Source organism: Eschrichtius robustus, chromosome 10, assembly GCF_028021215.1.
Source record: "Eschrichtius robustus isolate mEscRob2 chromosome 10, mEscRob2.pri, whole genome shotgun sequence".
In the NCBI taxonomy this organism is placed as follows: domain Eukaryota; kingdom Metazoa; phylum Chordata; class Mammalia; order Artiodactyla; family Eschrichtiidae; genus Eschrichtius; species Eschrichtius robustus.
Window position 1 is genome coordinate 81,200,503 of NC_090833.1, and position 21,495 is coordinate 81,221,997.

At 38.8% G+C, this 21,495-nt stretch overlaps 1 protein-coding gene across 3 annotated transcripts in view; it reads right to left on the bottom strand.

Moving 5' to 3' along the window:
- Window positions 1–21,495, bottom strand: part of UBAP2 (ubiquitin associated protein 2) — a 125,210-nt gene that overhangs the window by 45,189 nt on the left and 58,526 nt on the right. For all 3 annotated transcript variants that reach the window (XM_068552317.1, XM_068552316.1, XM_068552315.1), the window contains exons 5-7: window positions 18,677–18,830; window positions 17,211–17,288; window positions 886–940 (exon numbers count right to left, since the gene is read on the bottom strand). In XM_068552317.1, the coding sequence (XP_068408418.1) occupies window positions 886–940; window positions 17,211–17,288; window positions 18,677–18,830 (287 nt within the window). The remainder of the gene's footprint in view (window positions 1–885; window positions 941–17,210; window positions 17,289–18,676; window positions 18,831–21,495) is intronic.

Sequence of the window (21,495 nt, forward strand, 5' to 3'; positions counted from 1 at the left end):
AAATTTTTTCAGCATTATTGGGGTGTCACTGACAAAAAGAACCACACGAGTATTTTTTAAAGTAGACAGCAAAATCCACAAAATCGTTTAAAGCTACTGGGTTGGGCACATACGTTCATATGTTCCGGCCAGTTTGCTCCCTGTGTTTTCATCTTTCCTTTGTCCACAGGGAGCTCAGGCAGAAAGCAGAGATGGCAGGAGTCGCCACCTGAAGGCAGTGACCCCCAACAGTGCTGCCCTGGAGATATGGAGAAACAAAGGACTTTTCCTTTCTTGACTGTCATCTACTTATGGCCTCTATAAGAAGCTTAAAAACTTTTTATAAAGATCAGGGGGAGCTGATGTTTTGGATAACAGCAAAAAGTGAAAGAACCAGAAATAATGAATAAATAACTGATCATACCATCTATTTAATAACAATATACTCATCCTTCACTATTACAATTCAAGATAAAAATGATTGCTTTTCATAAAAAACAAAACAAAACAAAAACATTGCATTTACTTACCATTCAAAGACAATTGCTGGATTTACCAACATAACTCTTAAGCAATGGTTTTCAACTGGGGTGGCTGTGCACCTCCCTCCCAGGGAACATGTGGCGATGTCTGGAGACATTTTTGATTGTCACAACTTGAGGAGGGGTGCTACTGGCATCTAGTAGGGAGAGGCCAGGGATGTTGCTAAACATCCTACAATGTAAAGGGAACCCCACCACCTCAACAAACTATTATCCAATCCAAAATGTCGATAAAGCCAAGGCTAGAGAACTGCTCTAAGGCCTACTGCAATACAATTTTATTTGTGTTATTTTGCTTTTTCAGTATTGCCTCTTTAAAACTAGAGAAGGTAATAACTTCAAAAATACGATGGCTAAGACTTACCCCATGCCTTGGGTTGAGAATCTTCCTGCCCCTCTCCCTCTGCCACGTCCAAATCCTTTTAAAAAAATATAGTGTAAAAATAATACTTAAGTCCTACACAACTATAATTCTACCAACTTCATCCCTTACATACCTACCCAAACATTACTGTCATTGTTCCTAACAGCACCAACATTCCCAACCAGTGCACCCAATCTGCTGGTCCCTAACGACACAAATATCTACAGTTATTGATCTCAAAGGATAGAAAAGAATTTAATTCTGCTTGTATAACATTTGTCATATTTAGCAGCTTAACACGGGCAGGTTTTATATATATATAAATTTTTTTTTTTTAATTTATTTTTGGCTGCACTGGGTCTGCATTGCTGGCCGTGGGCTTTCTCTAGTCGTGGCGAGCAGGGGCTACTCTTCGTTGCGGTGCATGGGCTTCTCATTGCAGTGGCTTCTCTTGTTGCGGAGCATGGGCTCTAGGTGTGGGCTTCAGTAGTTGCAGCACGTGGGCTCAGTAGTTGTGGCTCGCGGGCTCTAGAGCACAGGCTCAGTTGTTGTGGCACACGGGCTTAGCTGCCCCGTGACATGTGGGATCTTCCCGGACCAGGGATCGAACCCATGTCCCCTGCATTGGCAGGCGGATTCTTAACCACTGCACCACTAGGGAAGCCCCTGAAGGTGTTATTACATACCATTTTTAATACTAGATTCTGACCGATGACCAAAAGGGCAGCAAACAAGAGAGCGAGGAAGCAAGAAGAAATAGTTTTATTCAGTGACTCTCCAGTTTTTCTTAATTGAATCCTAAATTGTGGATTAAAGACCTAAATACAAGAGCTAAAACTATACAACCCTTAGAAGAAAATATAGAGCAAAAGCTTCATGACACTGAACTTGGTAATGATTTCTTGGATATGACACCAAAGACTCAGGCAAGAAAAGGAAAAAATTAGACTTTAAACTGGTGTATCAAGAGACATGAACAGAGTAAAAAGGCAACCCAAAGAATATTTACACATTCTACATTTGATAAGGGAGTAACACTGAGAATACATAACGAAATTCTACAACTCTCTAACAAAACAAACAACCAGATTAAAAAATGGGCAAGGGACCTGAATAGACATTTCTCCAAATATGATATAAAAATGGTCAATAAGCAGATGAAAATATTCTCAACATCACTAATCATGAGGGCAATGTGGCACCCATTACAATGGCTACAAGTGAGAGACAGAGAGAGAGAGAGAGAGAGAAGAGAAAATAAGTGTTGGCAAAGATGTAGAGAAACTAAAGCCTTTGTACACTGTTTCATGGGAATGTACAATAGTGTAGCCACTGTGGAAAACAGTATGGCAATTTCCCCCAAAATTAAAAATAGAACTATATGATCCTTACAGCACAGGGAACTCTGCTCAATATTCTGTAATAACCTAAATGGGAAAGAATTTGAAAAGAATAGACACATGTATAGGTATAACTGAAGCACTTCGCTGTACACCTGAAACTAACACAACATTATAAGTCAACTGTAGTCCAATATAAAATTAAAACAAATTTTTTTTAAGGAAAAAAATAAGAATTATATGATCCTGCAATTCCACTTGTGGGTATATGTATCCAAGAGAATTTGAAAGTAGGGTCTTGAAGAGATACTTGTACACCCATGTTCACGTTCATAGCAGCTTTACTCACAATAGCCAAAGGGTAGAATCAACCTAAGTGTCCACTGATGAATGAATGTGGCATATACATACAATGTAATATTATTCAGCCTTAAAAAGGAAGGAAGGGGTTTCCCTGGTGGCACAGTGGTTAAGATTCCGCCTGCCAATGCAGGGGACACAGGTTCGAGCCCTGGTCCGGGAAGATCCCACGTGCTGCAGAGCAACTAAGCCCATGCGCCACAACTACTGAGCCTGCAAGCCACAGCTACTGAGCCCGCATGCCACAACTACTGAAGCCCGTGCGCCTAGAGCCCGTGCTTCGCAACAAGAGAAGCCACCACAATGAGAAGCCCACGCACCACAACGATGAGTAGACCCCGCTTGCCAAAACCAGAGAAAAGCCTGCACGCAGCAACAAAGACCCAATGCAGCCAAAAATAAAATAAATAAAATAAATAAATTATAAAAAAAGAAAAAAAAAACAGAAGGAAATTCTGACAAATGCTACAATGTGGATGAACCTTGAGGAGATTTTGCTAAGTGAAACAAGCCAGTCACAAAAGGACAAATATTTCATGATTCCACTTAGATGAGGTATGTAAGAGTACTCAAATTCAGAAAAAGGTGGTTGCCAAGGGATATGTTAGCCATGCCAATATAACTAAATGTGTATTTAATCATGTACAGTTAACTTATCCAGTAGTTCAAGTTAAACTATTAAAAGATACGGTCTTGACAAAAATCTACCCTCTTCCCGGAGACAGGGGAAGAGAGGGAAATGTCCTAAAAAGTGGAAGAATTCTAATAATGCATATTAGTGGCTACTATCTATTTTAACACCGTCGAAAGGCAAAGGTAAGACTTCGGGTACGTCTAAAAGAAGGTTGGGAACTTGGGTTTAAAAAAAAAACAAAACCTAACTCTAAGAAGAAAGCTTTCAATGAACAGGTTTTGGCAAGACTACAACCCCAAATTCCTTACAGTTAAGAGAGGTGGTAGGGTTGGGGGAGGAGAGTCATCATATAAGAAAACCAATTCTCAGGACATAAAACACTTAACTGTAAAAAAAAAAAAAAAAAAAGCAAACTAACTTTAGTATGTCCATACAATGGAATATTATTTGGCTATAAAAAGAAATGAAGTACTTATACATGCTACAACATTGTGCTGGTATGTGGGAGAACATCAATGAATCTTTAAAACATTAAGCTAGGTCAAAGAAGCCAGTCACAAAAGAGCACATATTACTAGATTCCATTTACATCATATGTCCAGAACAGGAAAATCTATAAACACAGGAAGTAGATTACCAGTTGTTTACTGCTGGGATGGTCGGGGGGTGATGAAGGAATTGGGAATTGATACTTAAAGGGTATGGGATATTCTTTTCGAGGTGATGAAAATGTTATGAAATTGATTATGGTGATGGCTGCATAATTCTAAAAATATACTAAAAACCACTGAATTATGCAACGTAAATGGGTGAATTGTACAGTATGTAAATTACATCTCAAGAAATTTTAGAGGGCTATAATAAACAGTTACCAGTGAAGAAAGCAAAAGAAACAACACAACTGCTCTTGATTAAGTGCATTCATGTGCACACATTCAGTGGCAAACTGTGTGACAAAAGGTACCAATATTTAATATTTAACAGTGGTTAAATACTAAGAAAATAGTGGCAATTTTTTTAAAAAGGATTCTGCTAAGAAATCATTAAACAATTATCTAATACTTGAGCCAGAAAGCAAGATGTACATGAAAGAGAAGAAAGGAATTTATAAAAGAAGAACATATCCTAAGGCCAAAAATTCAAGAAATCCTGCAAGTCCCCTGGAAAAAGTCAGTATCAACTAAATATCTCCATGTCTCCAGAGAGCAGTAGCCGCACCCAAGTATGAAACACAAACAAGCCAACTATCTTAAGTACATTTAAAAAAATCAAATCCATCTTCATGTACATTTTAGCAAGCTAACAAAATTGTTCCTTCCTATTCACCTGGCTAGTAACGCTACCAGTAACATTGTTTTCTGTGTATATACATTTTCCTATATTGTTATCTGGTACAAATAGCTGTTTTCACTAACAGCTCAGAAGAAAGACCTGGGTTCTTATAATTGAGAAAAACACCATTAAAGTAAATTATCATAAAGAATAAACCAATGTTATGATAAATGCTAAACCTTTACTCATAGAGGTCTCTCTAGTGACTCTGCACTACATCTATGTTGAATAATTGCTCAAGTTTTTAATTGTTTAATATTTATGTCTTACACTGAGAGCCAGAGTAGAAAAGTTGCCCATTTCCCTTGAAAAAAGCCAAAACACAGAGAACAGCTAACCACCTCTAGTGGAGAAGGCAAATCTAAATAGCAGATATCCCCCCTGGGGCCGAACATGTGCAACCTAAAGAAAAATAAGAAGATAGAAAGCAATCCCTTTCCTTCACCCCCAGGAGACTGTAAGCAGGGCTTTGATAACAGCCAAATGCACCAGAAACTGTGTGCTCTTTAATTTATCACTGCACACTCTGGGTCATGATCTTTAAGATTCTGAGTAGTTCTAAAGTTTTTTGCACAGACAGAAGTTTCCAGATTTTCAGGGCTGGTTCAATGATAAAGATGGTTGCTGTGTTGACCACAAGCTGCCCACCTGCCCAGAGATCTGTTCAGCCCACAAAGAGAACAGGGCACCTCTGGGGCTTGTGTGGCTCAGAGACTAAGGACTCAGGCAAGTTGTGCCTCTTTGTCCCTGGGTCAGGGTTTATCCACAGAGATAGGAATTCGTCTTCCCCAACCGCAAAGTAGCATAAATGAGTCAAATGACAACAGCAAATGCCCCAGGGACTCAGTGAGGAAGAGAGCTTAGAGTCTTATCCTCATATCTCATATATTAGCTTTTCCTTAGCAAAGAAGTCTGATTATAAATGTGCCACAATAATTATTTCAGGAAAGAATTAATGGATTCTAATACCAGTGAATAAAAGTCTGATGGGAAAACGGTTATTTACACAGTCTCAGAGCACTCCCCCCCAAAAATATGTATTAATTACAAAGAAGGAGGGAGTAACTTTACAAAGGAGAAACTTGGCAGAAACCACTTTCCTTAAGTAATCAAAGCTAACATCACTAGCAATGGGATAAATCTGTATCATGTACCCTCTAATATGAGGTACAGCTATATCATTCTGTGGCATTCCAGCCAAAAACTGGTAACATGAATCTAATCATGAGGAAACTTCTCAGTTTGTTAATGAAGGACATTCTACAAAAGAGATACTTCCAAAGTGTCAAGGGCATGAAAGACAAAGAAAGACTATTCCAGATTGATGAACTGTTCTACATTGAAGGACACTACACAGACATGGGAACTAAATACTGTGTGTGATCCCAGACTGGATCCTGGACCAGAATATTTGCTTTTTGTTATAAAGAACATTAGCAGGATAACTGGAAATTTTTGAATAAGGCCTATACATTGTATCAATGGTAATTTCCTGATTTTATCATTTTAAGGTAGCTCTTTAAGACAATATATTTTTTCTTAGGAGTTACACACTAAAATATTAAGGGGTAAAATGGCATTATGTTTGAAATGAACACCCAAGGGTTTCAGAAAAAAACAGTAATATGTACATACAGAGAGAATATGTAGCAAATGTAGCAAAATATTAAAGTTTGGGGACTCTGGGTAAACACTATGCAAAATTCTGCTGTGCTTTTTTATTTCAAAGTAAAATGTTAAAACCGTACCCTGAGAACTTATATGTATATTTTATATTCCACTGAATACATTTTATTCTGTGAAAAATCTAAGTTGTTCTTCATGTTTGCACTAGCTAAGCTGATCCTTCTACACAGAATGTTCCTACCCAGATTTTCACGTGCCTTTCTTCCTCCTTACTTTAAATCCCATCTCCTCAGAGACCTCCCTAGGTCCATCTAAAGGAAACCCTATTGACAGTTGATCACATCACCAATCATTTTCTTAAGTAAGTCGAACAGTGCTTTTACTTGATTGTCTCTCCTCCTTCCCCACTGAGGATGTGAGGAACCATGTCTTATGCACAGCAGTATGTTCAACAATATAATAGGTACCTAAGTATCAGCTGTTGTGTTAAAGACTGATATGTAACCCCAATGTCATAAACATGGATATTTTTTCACGGACTCATATTTAGAGGCATAATAATAATATTACTATTCAATTACAGGAAATAACCTAGTTGTTCAGCAACTAATTTTAGAGCACTGCATTTTGTAAAATACTTTTTGTACCAGGACCCGAGAAGGCATTATAGAAAATTCAAGAATTAAAACTAGAATGTCAGCACCTAGTAGGTGCCCAACAATTAAACTTTCAATTATATTATACAGGCCATATTCATAAATTAGTTAGTTTTAAAAGTAGAAGAACAGGGCTTCCCTGGTGGCGCAGTGGTTAAGAATCCGCCTGCCAATGCAAAGGACACGGGTTTGAGCCCTGGTCCAGGAAGATCCCACATGCCATAGAGCAACTAAGCCCATGTGCCACAACTACTGAGCCTGTGCTCTAGAGCCTGTGAGCCACAACTACTGAGCCCACGTGCCACAACTATTGAAGCCTTTGCGCCTAGAGCCCGTGCTCCGCAACAAGAGAAGCCACTGCAATGAGAAGCCCACACACCGCAAAGGAGAGTAGCCCCTGTTCGCTGCAACTAGAGAAAGCCCGCGTGCAGCAATGAAGACCCAATGCAGCCAAAAATAAAAATTAAAAAAAAAAAAGTTAGCGGAGTGGCTTGATTATATTGTAACTTCTTACACAAGAGCAAGTAGTTCCATCCTGGAACACAGAATTATATTATTTTTTACTAACTAACATGGCACATGATGAAGAACTTTATCAAGAATACTCCCAATCTGAGTTTGAGATTGACATGTACACACTACTATATTTAAAATAGATAACTAACAAGGACCTACTATATAGCACAGGGAACTTTGCTCAATATTCAGTAATAACCTAAACGGGAAAACAATTTGAAAAAGAATAGATACATATATATGTATAACTGAATCACTTTGCTATACACCTGAAACTAATACAACATTGTTAATAGACTATGCTCCAATATAAAAAAAAAAAAAGAAAAGAAAAGAATACTCCCAATCTCACAGATTATTAACATGGTCTTCAATCTAAACTCAGGATTAAGTCAGGATAAGGTACTTTATAAGTATCAGTTAAATTCCACATTTTGTACACAAAACACAGTATTATTTTATGGCCAAGTACCTATGAATGGTCAACATTTATAAAGTTCCAAAGGTTTTCACACCAACTACCAGGCTTACTTTCCAAAAAGCAAAGCCCAGAACACTAACGACAGCCTACCACAGCTGCTACTCTCCTCTTCTGAAGAGGCTGTTTTCTCACAAAAACACACAACTCACAAGCTACCTTTCCACAAACTTTAAATGAATCATAGAAAAACGATCTGTTACAAGTGTCACGCTGATTCTTGCTCCTCCGCAGAGAAAACATTCAGGGAAAGGTACAGAAAAACTAGGTGTATAAATGGAACTTAATTTTATTTCATTTGCTACAGTTTATACTTTCCATGAAATGGGAGTAAAATATACTCCCATTTTATATACATGATTTTTTATTTAATACAGAGATTACCAAATTCTCAACATAAATTACCAAAAAAGTGTGCATTAGCATATTAAATCCATGCTGTTTCATAATACTCTTTATGCTAACACTGTGCAGATAAGGCAAAAATTAAAGAGGAAAGGGGTGATTTATTAAAATTTTAGCAGCTTAACATTTTAGCTAATTTAATCATGAACACAGATTACTGTTCTGAGGGAGAGCCAATGTGAAGTCAGCAACAGCTGCCCACAAGTATGGTCAAAATTAAAGAATAAAGGCAATGGAGACCTTAAAGAATCATTTTTGAAGTACACACTTTAAACCATGTACTTGTTTTTCAAAGATGCATTTTAAAATCTGCATACTACCCAACAGATCACAAATAACTGGAAAGGGATAGTACAATCAACTGTTTTAAGGTTAATTCAACACACCATGAGAGAGTAGATTAAGACATTAAATAACTTACAACCAAACTTCTGGAAAGGGACATATTAAACACATAAAACAAAGGACACTTATCCTTTAATTATGAAAGGGACAAATTATTTGTCTTGCACCACTATTCACTTATTATCAAACTGTACTTTACTAATATTCACCAAGCAAAATAATTGTTTTTGTGCATACTGGGTACTGAATGTTTTCTCTCTTCTTGCCCTGTGTTGAACTTGGGATAATGATTCTAAGAAATCCCTAGACACAGACCACTACTCATCAACAGCTTGTTTAAACATGTTTAAATATCAGCTAATAATATAAAAATTACACCTCACTAGAGTTTATATATATGTGGAAGAGGGTGGACTGATTTTTTTAACATCTAACTGGGTTTATAAACAGTCAATCTGGGAATTCCCCGGCAGTCCACTGGTTAGGACTTGGCACTTTCACTGTGAGGGCTTGGGGTTCAATCCCTAGTCCAGGAACTAAGATCCCACAAACCACGCAGCACAGCCAAAAAAAAAAAAAAGTCAATCTGAGTCCCTTACCCACTACTTGACAACCTTCCTTAAAAGTAAACATAAGGAGGCTTCCCTGGTGGCGCAGTGGTTAAGAATCCGCCTGCCAATGCAGGGGACATGGGTTCACGCCCCGGTCCAGGAAGATCCCACATGCCGCAGAGCAACTAAACCCATGCGCCACAACTACTAAGCCTGCGCTCTAGAGCCCGCGAGCCACAACTACTAAGCCTGCATGCCACAACTACTGAAGCCCGCATGCCTAGAGCCCATGCTCCGCAACAAGAGAAGCCACTGCAATGAGAAGCCGTGCACCGCAACAAAGAGTAGCCCCCACCGGCCACAACTAGAGAAATGCCGCACGCAGCAACAAAGACCCAACGCAGCCAAAAATAAATTAACTAAAAAAAAAAAAAAAAAAAGTAAACATAAGGGGACTTCCACTGGAGGTCCAGTGGTTAAGACTTCACCTTCCAATGCAGGGGGGGAAGGTTCGATCCCTGGTCGGGGAGCTAAGATCCCACATGCCTCACGGCCAAAAAACCAAAACATAAAACAGAAACAATACTGTAACAAATTCAATAAAGACTTTAAAACTGGTCCACATCAAAAAATTCTTTAAAAAAAAAAAAAGTAAACATAAGGAGGTGGGGGGGTAGGATTAACATATATACACTACTATATATAAAGTGGATTTAAAAAAAACAAGTACCAAGACTGGCTCAAGATGGTAGAGTGGAAGGACGTGTGCTCACTCGCTCTTGCGAGAGCACTAGAATCACAACTAACTGCTGAACAATCATCAACAGGAAAACACTGCAACTCACCAAAAAAGATACCCCATATCCAAAGACAAAGGAGAAGCCGCAATGAGACAGTAGGAGGGGCGCAATCACAATAAAATCAAATCCCATAACCACTGGGTGGGTGACTCACAAACTGGAGAACACTTATACCACAGAAGTCCACCCACTGGAGTAAAGGTTCTGAGCCCCACGTCAGGCTTCCAAACCTGGGGGTCGGGCGATGGGAGGAGGAATTCCTAGAGAATCAGACTTTGAAGGCTGGCAGGATTTGATTGCAGGACTTCGACAGGACTGGGGTAAAAAGAGACTCCACTCTTGGAGGGCACACACGAAGTAGTGTGCACATCAGGACCCGGGGGAAGGAGCAGTGACCCCATAGGAGACTGAAGCAGACCTACCTGCTAGTGTTAGAGGGTCTCCTGCAGTGGCAGGGGGTGGCTGTGGTTCACTCTGAGGACAAGGACACTGTCACAGAAGTTCTGGGAAGTACTCCTTGGCATGAGCCCTCCCAGAGTCTCCAGTGCTGGGTCACCTCAGGCCAAACAACCAACAGGGAGGGAACTCATCCCCACACATCAGCAGACAAGTGGATTAAAATTTTACTGAGCCCTGCCCACCAGAGCAACACCCAGCTCTACCCAACACCAGTCCCTCCCATCAGGAAACTTGCACAAGCCTCTTAGATAGCCTCATCCACCAGAGGCAAGAAGAACTACAATACTGCAACCTGTGGAACGAAAACCACATTCACAGAAAGATAGACAAAATGAAAAGGCAGAGGACTTTGTACCAGAGAAAGGAACAAGATAAAACCCCAGAAACACAACTAAATGAAGTGGAGATAGGCAACCTTCCAGAAAAAGAATTCAGAACAATGATAGTGAATATGATCCAGGACCTTGGAAAAAGAATGGAGGCAAAGATCAAGAAGATGCAAGAAATGTTTAACAAAGACCTAGAAGGATTAAAGAACAAACAAACAGAGATGAACAATAAAATAACTGAAATGAAAAATACACTAGAAGGAATCAACAGCAGAATAACTGAGGCAGAAGAACAGATACATGACCTCAGAGACAGAATGGTGGAATTCACTGCTGTGGAACAGAACAAAGAAAAAAGAATGAAAAAAATGAATACAGCCTAAAAGACCTCTGGGACAACATTAAACGCACCAACATTTGCATTATAGGGGTCCCAGAAGAAGAGAGAGAGAAAGGACCCAAGAAAATATCTGAAGAGATTACAGTCGAAAATTTCCTTAACATGGTAAGGGAAATAGCCACCCAAGTCTAGGAAGCGCAGAGAGTCCCAGGCAGGATAAACCCAAGGAGAAACACGCCGAGATACATAGTAATTAAATTGATAAAAATTAAAGACAAAGAAAAATTATTAAAAGCAACAAGGGAAAAACGACAAATAACATACAAGGGAACTCCCATTAAGGTTAACAGCTGATTTCTCAGCAAAAACTCTACAAGCCAGAAGGGAGTGTCACAATATATTTAAAGTGATGAAAGTGAAGAACCTACAACCAAGATTACTCTACCCGTTAAGCATCTCGTTCAGATTCGATGGAGAAGTCAAAAGCTTTACAGACAAGCAAAAGCTAAGAGAATTCAGCAGCACCAAACCAGCTCTACAACAAATGCTAAAAGAATTTCTCTAAGTGGAAAACACAAGAGAAGAAAAAGACCTAAAAAAAAAAACCCAAAATTAAGAAAATGGTAATAGGAACATACAAATCGATAATTACCGTAAATGTTAATTGATTGAATGCTCCAACCAAAAGACACAGGCTCGCTGAATGGACACAAAAAGAAGACCCATATATATGCTCTCTACAAGAGACCCACTTCAGGCCTAGGGACACACACAGACTGAAAGGGAGGTGATAGAAAAAGATATTCCATGCAAATGGAAAAAGAAAGCTAGAGTAGCAATACTTATATCAGATAAAATAGACTTTAAAATAAAGAATGTTACAAGAGACAAGGAAGGACACTACATAATGATCAAGGGATCAATCCAAGAAGAAGATATAACAATTATAAATATATATGAACCCAACATAGGAGCACCTCAATACATAAGGTAAATGCCAACAGCTAAAAAACATGAAATTGACAGTAACACAATAATATTGGGGGACATTAACACCCCACTTACACCAATGGGCAGATCATCCAGACAGAAAATTAATAAGGAAACACAAGCTTTAAATGACACAATAGACCAGATAGATTTAATTGATATTTATAGGACATTCCATCCAAAAACAGCAGATTACACTTTCTTCTCAAGTGACCACGGCACATTCTCCAGGATAGATCACATCTTGGGTCACAAATCAAGGCTCGGTAAATTTAAGAAAATTGAAATCATATCAAGCATCTTTTCTGACCACAACACTATGAGATTAGAAATAAATTACAGAGAAAAAAACGTAAAAAACACAAACACATGGAGGCTAAACAATATGTTACTAAATAACCAAGAGATCACTGAAGAAATCAAAGAGGAAATTAAAAAATACCTAGAGACAAATGACAATGAAAACACAACAATCCAAAACCTATGGGATGCAGCAAAAGCAGTTCTAAGAGGGAAATTTATAGCAATACAATCCTACCTTAAGAAACAAGAAAAATCTCAAAAAAACAATCTAACCTTACACCTAAAGGAACTAGAGAAAGAGGAACAAACAAAACCCAAAGTTAGTAGAAGGAAAGAAACCATAAAGATCAGAGCAGAAATAAATGAAATAGAAACAAAGAAAACAATAGCAAAGATCAATAAAACTAAAAGCTGGTTCTTTGAGAAGATAAACAAAACTGATAAACCTTTAGCCAGACTCATCAAGAAAAAGAGGGAGAGGACTCAAATCAATAAAATTAAGAAATGAAAAAGGAGAAGTTACAACAGACACTGCAGAAATACAAAGCATCACAAGGGACTACTACAAGCAACTCTATGCCAATACAATGGACAACCTGGAAGAAATGGACAAATTCTTAGAAAGGTATAACCTTCCAAGACTGAACCAGGAAGAAAGAGAAAATATGAACAGACCAATCACAAGCAATGAAATTGAAACTGTGAATAAAAATCTTCCAACAAACAAAAGTCCAGGACTGGATGGCTTCACAGGTGAATTCTATCAAACATTTAGAGAAGAGCTAACACCCATCCTTCTCAAACTCTTCCAAAAAATTGCAGGGGGAGGAACATTCCCAAACTCATTCTATGAGGCCACCATCATCCTGATACCAAAACCAGACAAAGATACTACAAAAAAAGAAAATTACAGACCAATATCACTGATGAATATAGATGCAAAAATCCTCAACAAAATACTAGCAAACAGAATCCAACAACACATTAAAAAGATCATACACCATGATCAAGTGGGATTTTATCCCAGGGATGCAAGGATTCTTCAATATATGCAAATCAATCAATGTGATACACCATATTAACAAATTGAAGAAGAAAAACCATATGATCATGTCAATGGATGCAGAAAAAGCTTTTGACAAAATTCAACACCCATATTTATGATAAAAACTCTCAAGCAAGTGGTCATAGAGAGTACCCACCTCAACATAATAAAGGCCATATACGACAAACCCACAGCAAACATCATTCTCAATCGTAAAAAACTGAAAGCATTTCCTCTAAGATCAGGAACAAGACAAGGATGTCCACTCTCCACTATTATTCAACATAGCTCTGGAAGTCCTAGTCATGGCAATCAGAGAAGAAAAAGAAATAAAAGAATACAAACTGGAAAAGAAAAAGTAAAACTGTCACTGTTTGCAGATGACATACTATACATAGATAATCCTAAAGATGCCACCAGAAAACTACTAGAGATAATCAATGAATTTGGTAAAGTTGCAGGATACAAAATTAATACACAGAAATCTCTCGCGTTCCTATACACTAATGCCAAAAAATCTGAAAGAGAAATTAAGGAGACAATCCCATTTACCACTGCAACAAAAAGAATAAAATACCTAGGAATAAACCTTCCTAAGGAGACAAAAGACCTGTATGCAGAAAACTATAAGACAATGATGAAAGAAATTAAAGATGATACAAACAGAGAGATATACCATGTTCTTGGATTGGAAGAATCAACATTGTGAAAATGACTATACTACCCAAAGCAATCTACAGATTCACACAATCGCTATCAAGCTACCAATGGCATTTTTCACAGAACTAGAACAAAAAATTTCACAATGTGTATGGAAACACAAAAGACCCCAAATAGCCAAAGCAATCTTGAGAAAGAAAAACGGAGATGGAGAATTCAGGCTCCCTGACTTCAGACTGTACTACAAAGCTAGAGTAATCAAGACAGTATGGTACTGGCACAAAAACAGAAATACAGATCAATGGAACAGGATAGAAAGCCCAGAAATAAACCCACGCACATATGGTCACCTTATCTTTGACAAAGGAGGCAAGAATATACAATGGGGAAAAGACAGCCTCTTCAATAAGTGGTGCTGGTAAAACTGGACAGCTACATGTAAAAGAATGAAATTAGAACGCTCCCTTACACCATACACAAAAATAAACTCAAAATGGATTAAAGACCTAAATGTATGGGGCTTCCCTGGTGGCGCAGTGGTTGAGAATCTGCCTGCCAATGCAGGGGACACGGGTTCAAGCCCTGGTCTGGGAAGATCCCACATGCCACGGGGCAACTAGGCCCGTGAGCCACAATTACTGAGCCTGCATGTCTGGAGCCTGTGCTCCGCAACAAGAGAGGCCGCGATAGTGAGAGGCCCGCGCACCGCGATGAAGAGTGGCCCCCACTTGCCGCAACTAGAGAAAGCCCTTGCACAGAAACGAAGACCCGACACAGCCATAAATAAATAAAAAAAAAAAAAAAAAAAAAAGACCTAAATGTAAGGCCAGACACTATCAAACTCTTAGAGGAAAACATAGGCAGAACACTCCATGACATAAATCACAGCAAGATCCTTTTTGACCCACCTCCTAGAGAAATGGAAATAAAAACAGAAATAAACAAATGGGACCTAATGAAACTTAAGAGCTTTTGCATAGCAAAGGAAACCATAAACAAGAAGAAAAGACAACCCTCAGAATGGGAGAAAATATTTGCAAACGAAGCAGCTGACAAAGGATTAATCTCCAAAATATACAAGCAGCTCATGCAGCTCAATATCCAAAGAACAAACAACCAAAAATGGGTGGAAGACCTAAATAGACATTCCTCCAAAGAAGATATACAGATTGCCAACAAACACATGAACGGATGCTCAACATCACTAATCATTAGAGAAGTGCAAATCAAAACCACAATGAGGTATCACTTCACACCAGTCAGAACGGCCATCATCAAAAAAATCTACGAACAATAAATGCTGGAGAGGGTGTGGAGAAAAGGGAACCCTCTTGCACTGTGGGTGGGAATGTAAGTTGATACAGCCACTATGGAGAACACTATGGAGGTTCCTTAAAAAACTAAAAATAGAACTACCATATGACCCAGCAATCCCACTACTGGGCATACACCCTGAGAAAACCATAATTCAAAAAGAGTTGGGCTTCCCTGGTGGCGCAGTGGTTGAGGGTCTGCCTGCCAATGCAGGGGACACGGGTTCGAGCCCTGGTGTGGGAGGATCCCACGTGCCGCAGAGCAACTGGGCCCGTGAGCCACAATTGCTGAGCCTGCATGTCTGGAGCCTGTGCTCCGCAACAAGAGAGGCCGCGATAGTGAGAGGCCCGTGCACCGCGATGAAGAGTGGCCCCCGCTTGCCGCGACTGGAGAGGGCCCTCACACAGAAACGAAGACCCAACACAGCCATAAATAAAGTAATTAATTAATTAATTAAAAAACAAAAAACAGAAAAAAAAACCCAGCCCAGAAGTGGGGTTAAACATTAAAAAATAAATAAATAAATAAATAAAATAAAAATAAAAAGAGTCATGTACCACAATGTTCACTGTAGCACTATTTACAATAGCCAGGACATGGAAGCAACCTAAGTGTCCATCAACAGATGAATGGATAAAGAAGATGTGGCACATATATACAATGGGATGCTACTCAGCCATAAAAAGAAACTAAATTGCATTATTTGTAGTGAGGTGGATGGACCTAGAGTCCGTCATACAGAGTGGTGTAAGTCAGAAAGAACCACAACTACTGAGCCCACGTGCCACAGCTACTGAAGCTCACACTCCTACAGCCTGTGCTCCGCAACAAGAGAAGCCACCGCAATGAGAAGCCCGTGCACCACAACGAGTAGACCCCGCTCGCCGCAACTAGGGAAAGCTCGCATTCAGCAATGAAGACCCACAGCAGCCAAATAAATAAAATAGAATAAAATAAATTTATTTTTAAAAGGTTTAATTTTATTTATTTTTGGCTGCGTTGGGTCTTCATTGCTGCACACAGGCTTTCTCTAGTTGCGGCGAGGAGGGGCTACTCTTCGTTGCGGTGCATGGGCTTCTCATTGCGGTGGCTTCTCTTGTTGCGAAGCACGGGCTCTAGGCGTGCGGGCTTCAGTAGCTGTGGCACGTGGGCTCAGCAGTTGTAGCTCACAGGCTCTAGAGCGCAGGCTCAGTAGTTGGGGTGCATGGGCTTAGTTGCTCTGTGGCATGTGGGACCTTCCCAGACCAGGGCTTGAACCCATGTCCCCTGCATTGGCAGGCGGATTCTTAACCACTGCACCACCAGGGAAGTCCCAAAATTAAATCTTAAAAAAAAAAAAAAAAAAAAAAAAGCAGTTGTTGGTTACCAAGGATTTCCTTAAAAAAAAAAAAAAAAAAAAAAGTACAACTAGAGAGAAGCCCACACGCCACAACAAAAGATCCTGCATGCCTGAATGAAGATCCCGTGTGCTGCAACTAAGACCCAATGCAGCCAAATAAATAAATACATAAATAAACATTAAAAAAAAAAAACAGTATCATATGGGTAAAACACATCTGTTAAAGTCCAACATAGGAGAATTAGTAACTTTTTGGTCAGAGCTTCAAGTTTTAAATTATTCATAGAAAGGGCCTTTCTCAGCTCATCTGAAAACAACCAATAGGTTTCCTCAAAATTACATAATCCAAACACTTCATTCATAGGCATCAGTAAATGAATCACAAGATTTCAGATCAACCATTCTTTCAGAGTACACTGCCATGGCTTAATGTACTGAGTATGTGAACAAGCTGCCTCCTTCTCCCGATCACAAGCATCTCCTTCCGCCTTATTCTGTCTTACCTCTACCACGAGCTCTCTTGCCACGGTCTGAAGGCTTGTCCCCTTGATTGCAATCAATTCCATTCTCTTCACCTCTAACTAAGGAAGAAAAGAGCACCCCTTATACATAAGCAAACCACCAGCTATTAAAGACAAGGACAAAAAGACTCCCTCCACCCCTCAACAAAAAAAGGCTTTTTTTAAAAAAGGTTAAAATTTAACCAAAGGGTTTAGAAAGCAAGAAAAACCAAACCAGCGTGGCTCAAAAAACTGAATGACAGCACAACTTGCTTAATTCATTGGTGAAAATTCAAAAAGAAATTAAAACGACATACCACTTTTATTTTCTGTTTTGACATGCCCTCCTGTAAAGTAAGTTTACTTCGAAATAAAATACCTTTGTTATGTAACCATACACAATAAAATTTGCTCATTGGTTAAGTTCAAAGCCTGGAAAGGCATAGACGAGCAAACTGCAATACCAAGGAAACACTGAATTCTTGGGGAAATCGCTGTTAGAGAGGTTTTTCCAGGTTACTGTCCAGAAGATGCCAACACAGTCTTTTCTTCTCCTTATTCCTATATTGGCATTAATGACTCTGTATAATACAGAAATTTTATGAACAATATTGGCACAGCTTGCTCCCCTCATCTCTTTCATGGCTTAAGTATGTGAGTTGTCAGTGAGGCCTTCCTTGGTCACTCTCTTTAAATTTGTCAAACCCGTACCTATAATTCCCATCTCTCTGCCTTTGTTTTTCTCCAGAGCATAATCTTCTACATAATGCCATTAAAATATTATAATATTAATATGAAATGTTACTTCTCTTTTTTATTGTTACATCTCACTCTACCTCCCTTAAAAGATGTTTTAGAAGGGCAAAGATTTCTGTTTTCTTCATTGCTGTATGCCTTGAAGACTATCCACTACACTGTAGATACTCAATAAACATCTGTGGTATAAATAAACTAGCAAAAGTCTATAAAGGAACGTGTTAAATATTTATCATAATTTAGCCACTTTGGTACATCTGCATAGGAGGTAGTGTTGTTTTGGGTGAATGATGCCAAAACCTGAGTCAAATGGAGAGAACTGAGAAAAACCTTTCCTATTCAACAACTTTCCTCTTAATCTAAACCTTGCATATATCATGAATATCCATAAGTGGGGAAGAATAAACAGCTTTAGCTATCAGCCAACAAAAAAACCTTCTTTAAAATTAGACAATGCACTTGATTCATAACAGAAGGCGGTCTTAAGACACAACACAAATACCTACAGCCCAGGTCAGTGCTAAATATGAAATTGTATCAGTTAGGGTTCTAATAAACTACTCAGTTGTAGCTCATTACTAACTGTTAACTATACTAACAAATATTGCATTGAGGAAGTGGATTTATAGGAATTCATTGGATCATTCTGTCAGCTTTTTAACATGCATGAAAATTTTCATAAAACAAAGGTGAGGAGAAAGGTCTGTACTTACACTCTCTCCCACGATTGCCACCTCTTACTTTCCGGTTGTTGTTTCCGCGTCCACGGCTCACTTCTCTCTCACTTCTCTTCTCTCTATTCTCTTTGTTTTCTGAACTTTCTTTTCCAAAATTCTTCTTCTTCCCTCCTACAGTCTCCCATGAAGTCTATCGAAAATAAGAGCATTTATTCAGAGTTATCACTCAAAGTGTGGACAATCATCAAGAGTGTGTGCATTTATCTTTCAGACCTAATTACTCATGCCTTACAGCTTGCATGCCTACCATTTTAATTCTTCTCCATAAACGTACTGTACTCTCTGATGATAAAGACAGCAAATCTATTAGGTTCCTGTTGCTATAGACAGCACAAAAGATTACAGCAACTAGTTGAATTGGCAACATACTATATGTTGTCCCACCACAGAGCCTTTTCCTATGCTGATAAGCATAAACTAAATGTTATTTCCCCAAGCTCCCACTCTATGCCATCCCCACCTACCTCAGTAGTAGCCATGGCTACGGCAGACAACAACAAGGTAAGAAACAAGGCAAACAGGATGAAAGAAAAGATGGACCACGGAATAATCCTAAACAAACGAGGGTTTCAAAGGACTTCCCCTCTGCCTCTCCATTTTCCCTATAGCCTTCTCACCTCCAAACAGGCAAATGCCTTTTGTGTCTGTGTTCAGGCCCTAATTTGCTAGTTTCTGACCTTTTAAGAAAACAACATGCCACATCTAGCCCCAACTGTGTGATTTCTAGGTTCAAGAGGTAACCAAAGGGCTTCCCTGGTGGCGCAGTGGTTAAGAATCTGCCTGCCAATGCAGGAGACACGGGTTCGAGCCCTTGTCCTGGAAGATCCCACATGCCGTGGAGCAACTAAGCCCATGTGCCACAACTACTGAGACTGCACTCTAGAGTCAGTAAGCCACAACTACTGAGCCTGTGTGCCACAACTACTGAAGCCCGTGCACCTAGAGCCCATGCTCCGCAACAAGAAGCCACCGCAATGAGAAGCCCGTGCACCGAAACAAAGAGTAGACCCTGCTCGCTGCTACTAGAGAAAAGTCCACGCACAGTAACAAAGACCCAATGCAGCCAAAAATAAATAAATAAATAAATAAAATTTATTTAAAAAAAAAAAAAAAAAGAGGTAACCAAAGAGATCTTTATGTAACTTTCAGTCTAGAACCACCTCCTTTGGGTTCAGTCCCAAATGAGGAGAGGAAGTTGAAAGTCTTTATTGAGATAGAACTGGCTGTTCATTTAAAACTTAAAAGATTCACCCAGCCACCACAGAAAAGGAATGATGAATCTGTGAGAGCTAAAGGAAAGGCAACAGGAAACAGTATTCAAGACTATCTCTACCATATAAAAGAAAACACGCCCTCCAATTAATGATTTAGAAATATTTCATTTATTCACAGTGATTTTTTTTTTAAATAAAGAAGGCAGTTAAGCCCTTCAGTTCATTTTAAAAATAAAGGAGAAACCTACTACTTTTTTTTTTTTTTAATCTGCGTTGGGTCTTCGTTGCTGCGCGCGGCTTACATTTCTCTTTTAGTTAAATTTCTCTTAATTACATAAACCAATACTTCAGCTAGTTTGATTTGGAATGCTGTCACTTGAAATTGCGAGTACATATTAATAAAGCATCAACAGAAAAACCACTAAAAGAAAAGATTATTCAATAAGATAGTCACATACAAAATAAATATATTAAAATCAATAGAGAATCTTCACACATTGCTGGTGGGAATGTAAAATAGTGTAGCCACTCTGGAAAACAGTAGGGGAATTTCTCAAAAAGTTAAACATAAGATTACCATACAACCCAATCATTCCATTCTTACATATATATCCAAGAGAAATAAAAACACAGGTCCCTGGAAGCAACCTAAGTGTCCATCAACAGATAAATGGATAAAGAAGATGTGGCACATATATACAACAGAATATTACTCAGCCATAAAAAGGAATGAAATTGGGTCACTTGCAGAGATGTGGATGGACATAGAGACTGTCATACAGAGTGAAGTAAGTCAGAAAGAGAAAAACAAATATCGTATATTAATGCATATATGTGGAATCTAAAAAAAAAAATGGTCATGAAGAACATAGGGGCAAGACAGGAATAAAGACACAGACCTACTAGAGAATGGACTTAAGGATATGGGGTGGGGGAAGGGTAAGCTGGGACAAAGTGAGAGAGTGGCATGGACATATATACCCTACCAAACTTAAAATAGATAGCTAGTGGGAAGCAGCCGCATAGCACAGGGAGATCAGTTCAGTGCTTTGTGACCACCTAGAGGGGTGGGATAGGGAGGGTGGGAGGGAGGGAGACACAAGAGGGAAGAGATATGGGGACATATGTATATGTATAACTGATTCACTTTGTTATAAAGCAGAAACTAACACACCATTGTAAAGCAATTATACTCCAATAAAGATGTTTAAAAAAAAAAATAAATAAATAAATAAAAAAATAAAGGAGAACCATTCTACACTGCATCCATTAGCAATGAGCTGAACACCCCCCATAGTTTATAAAACCCACCAAATACGTGCCTAAGTGTCAGCAAACAAAAACTCTTCAAAATTTTATTTCCTCACTTAACATGATATATTTTCCCAACAAACTCACATATTTGGTAGTTTATCATGTTGGACCAGTGTTATCTTGCATAGAATTTTACCCACAAATACTGCTATGCTCAAATAACGAAATATTTTCCCAATTATCATTAATTTTTATAATTACAAATTTTATTCTGCTTGTTTCCTATTAAATAAAAATATACTCATTTCAGTTTTGAGCTTGTCACAG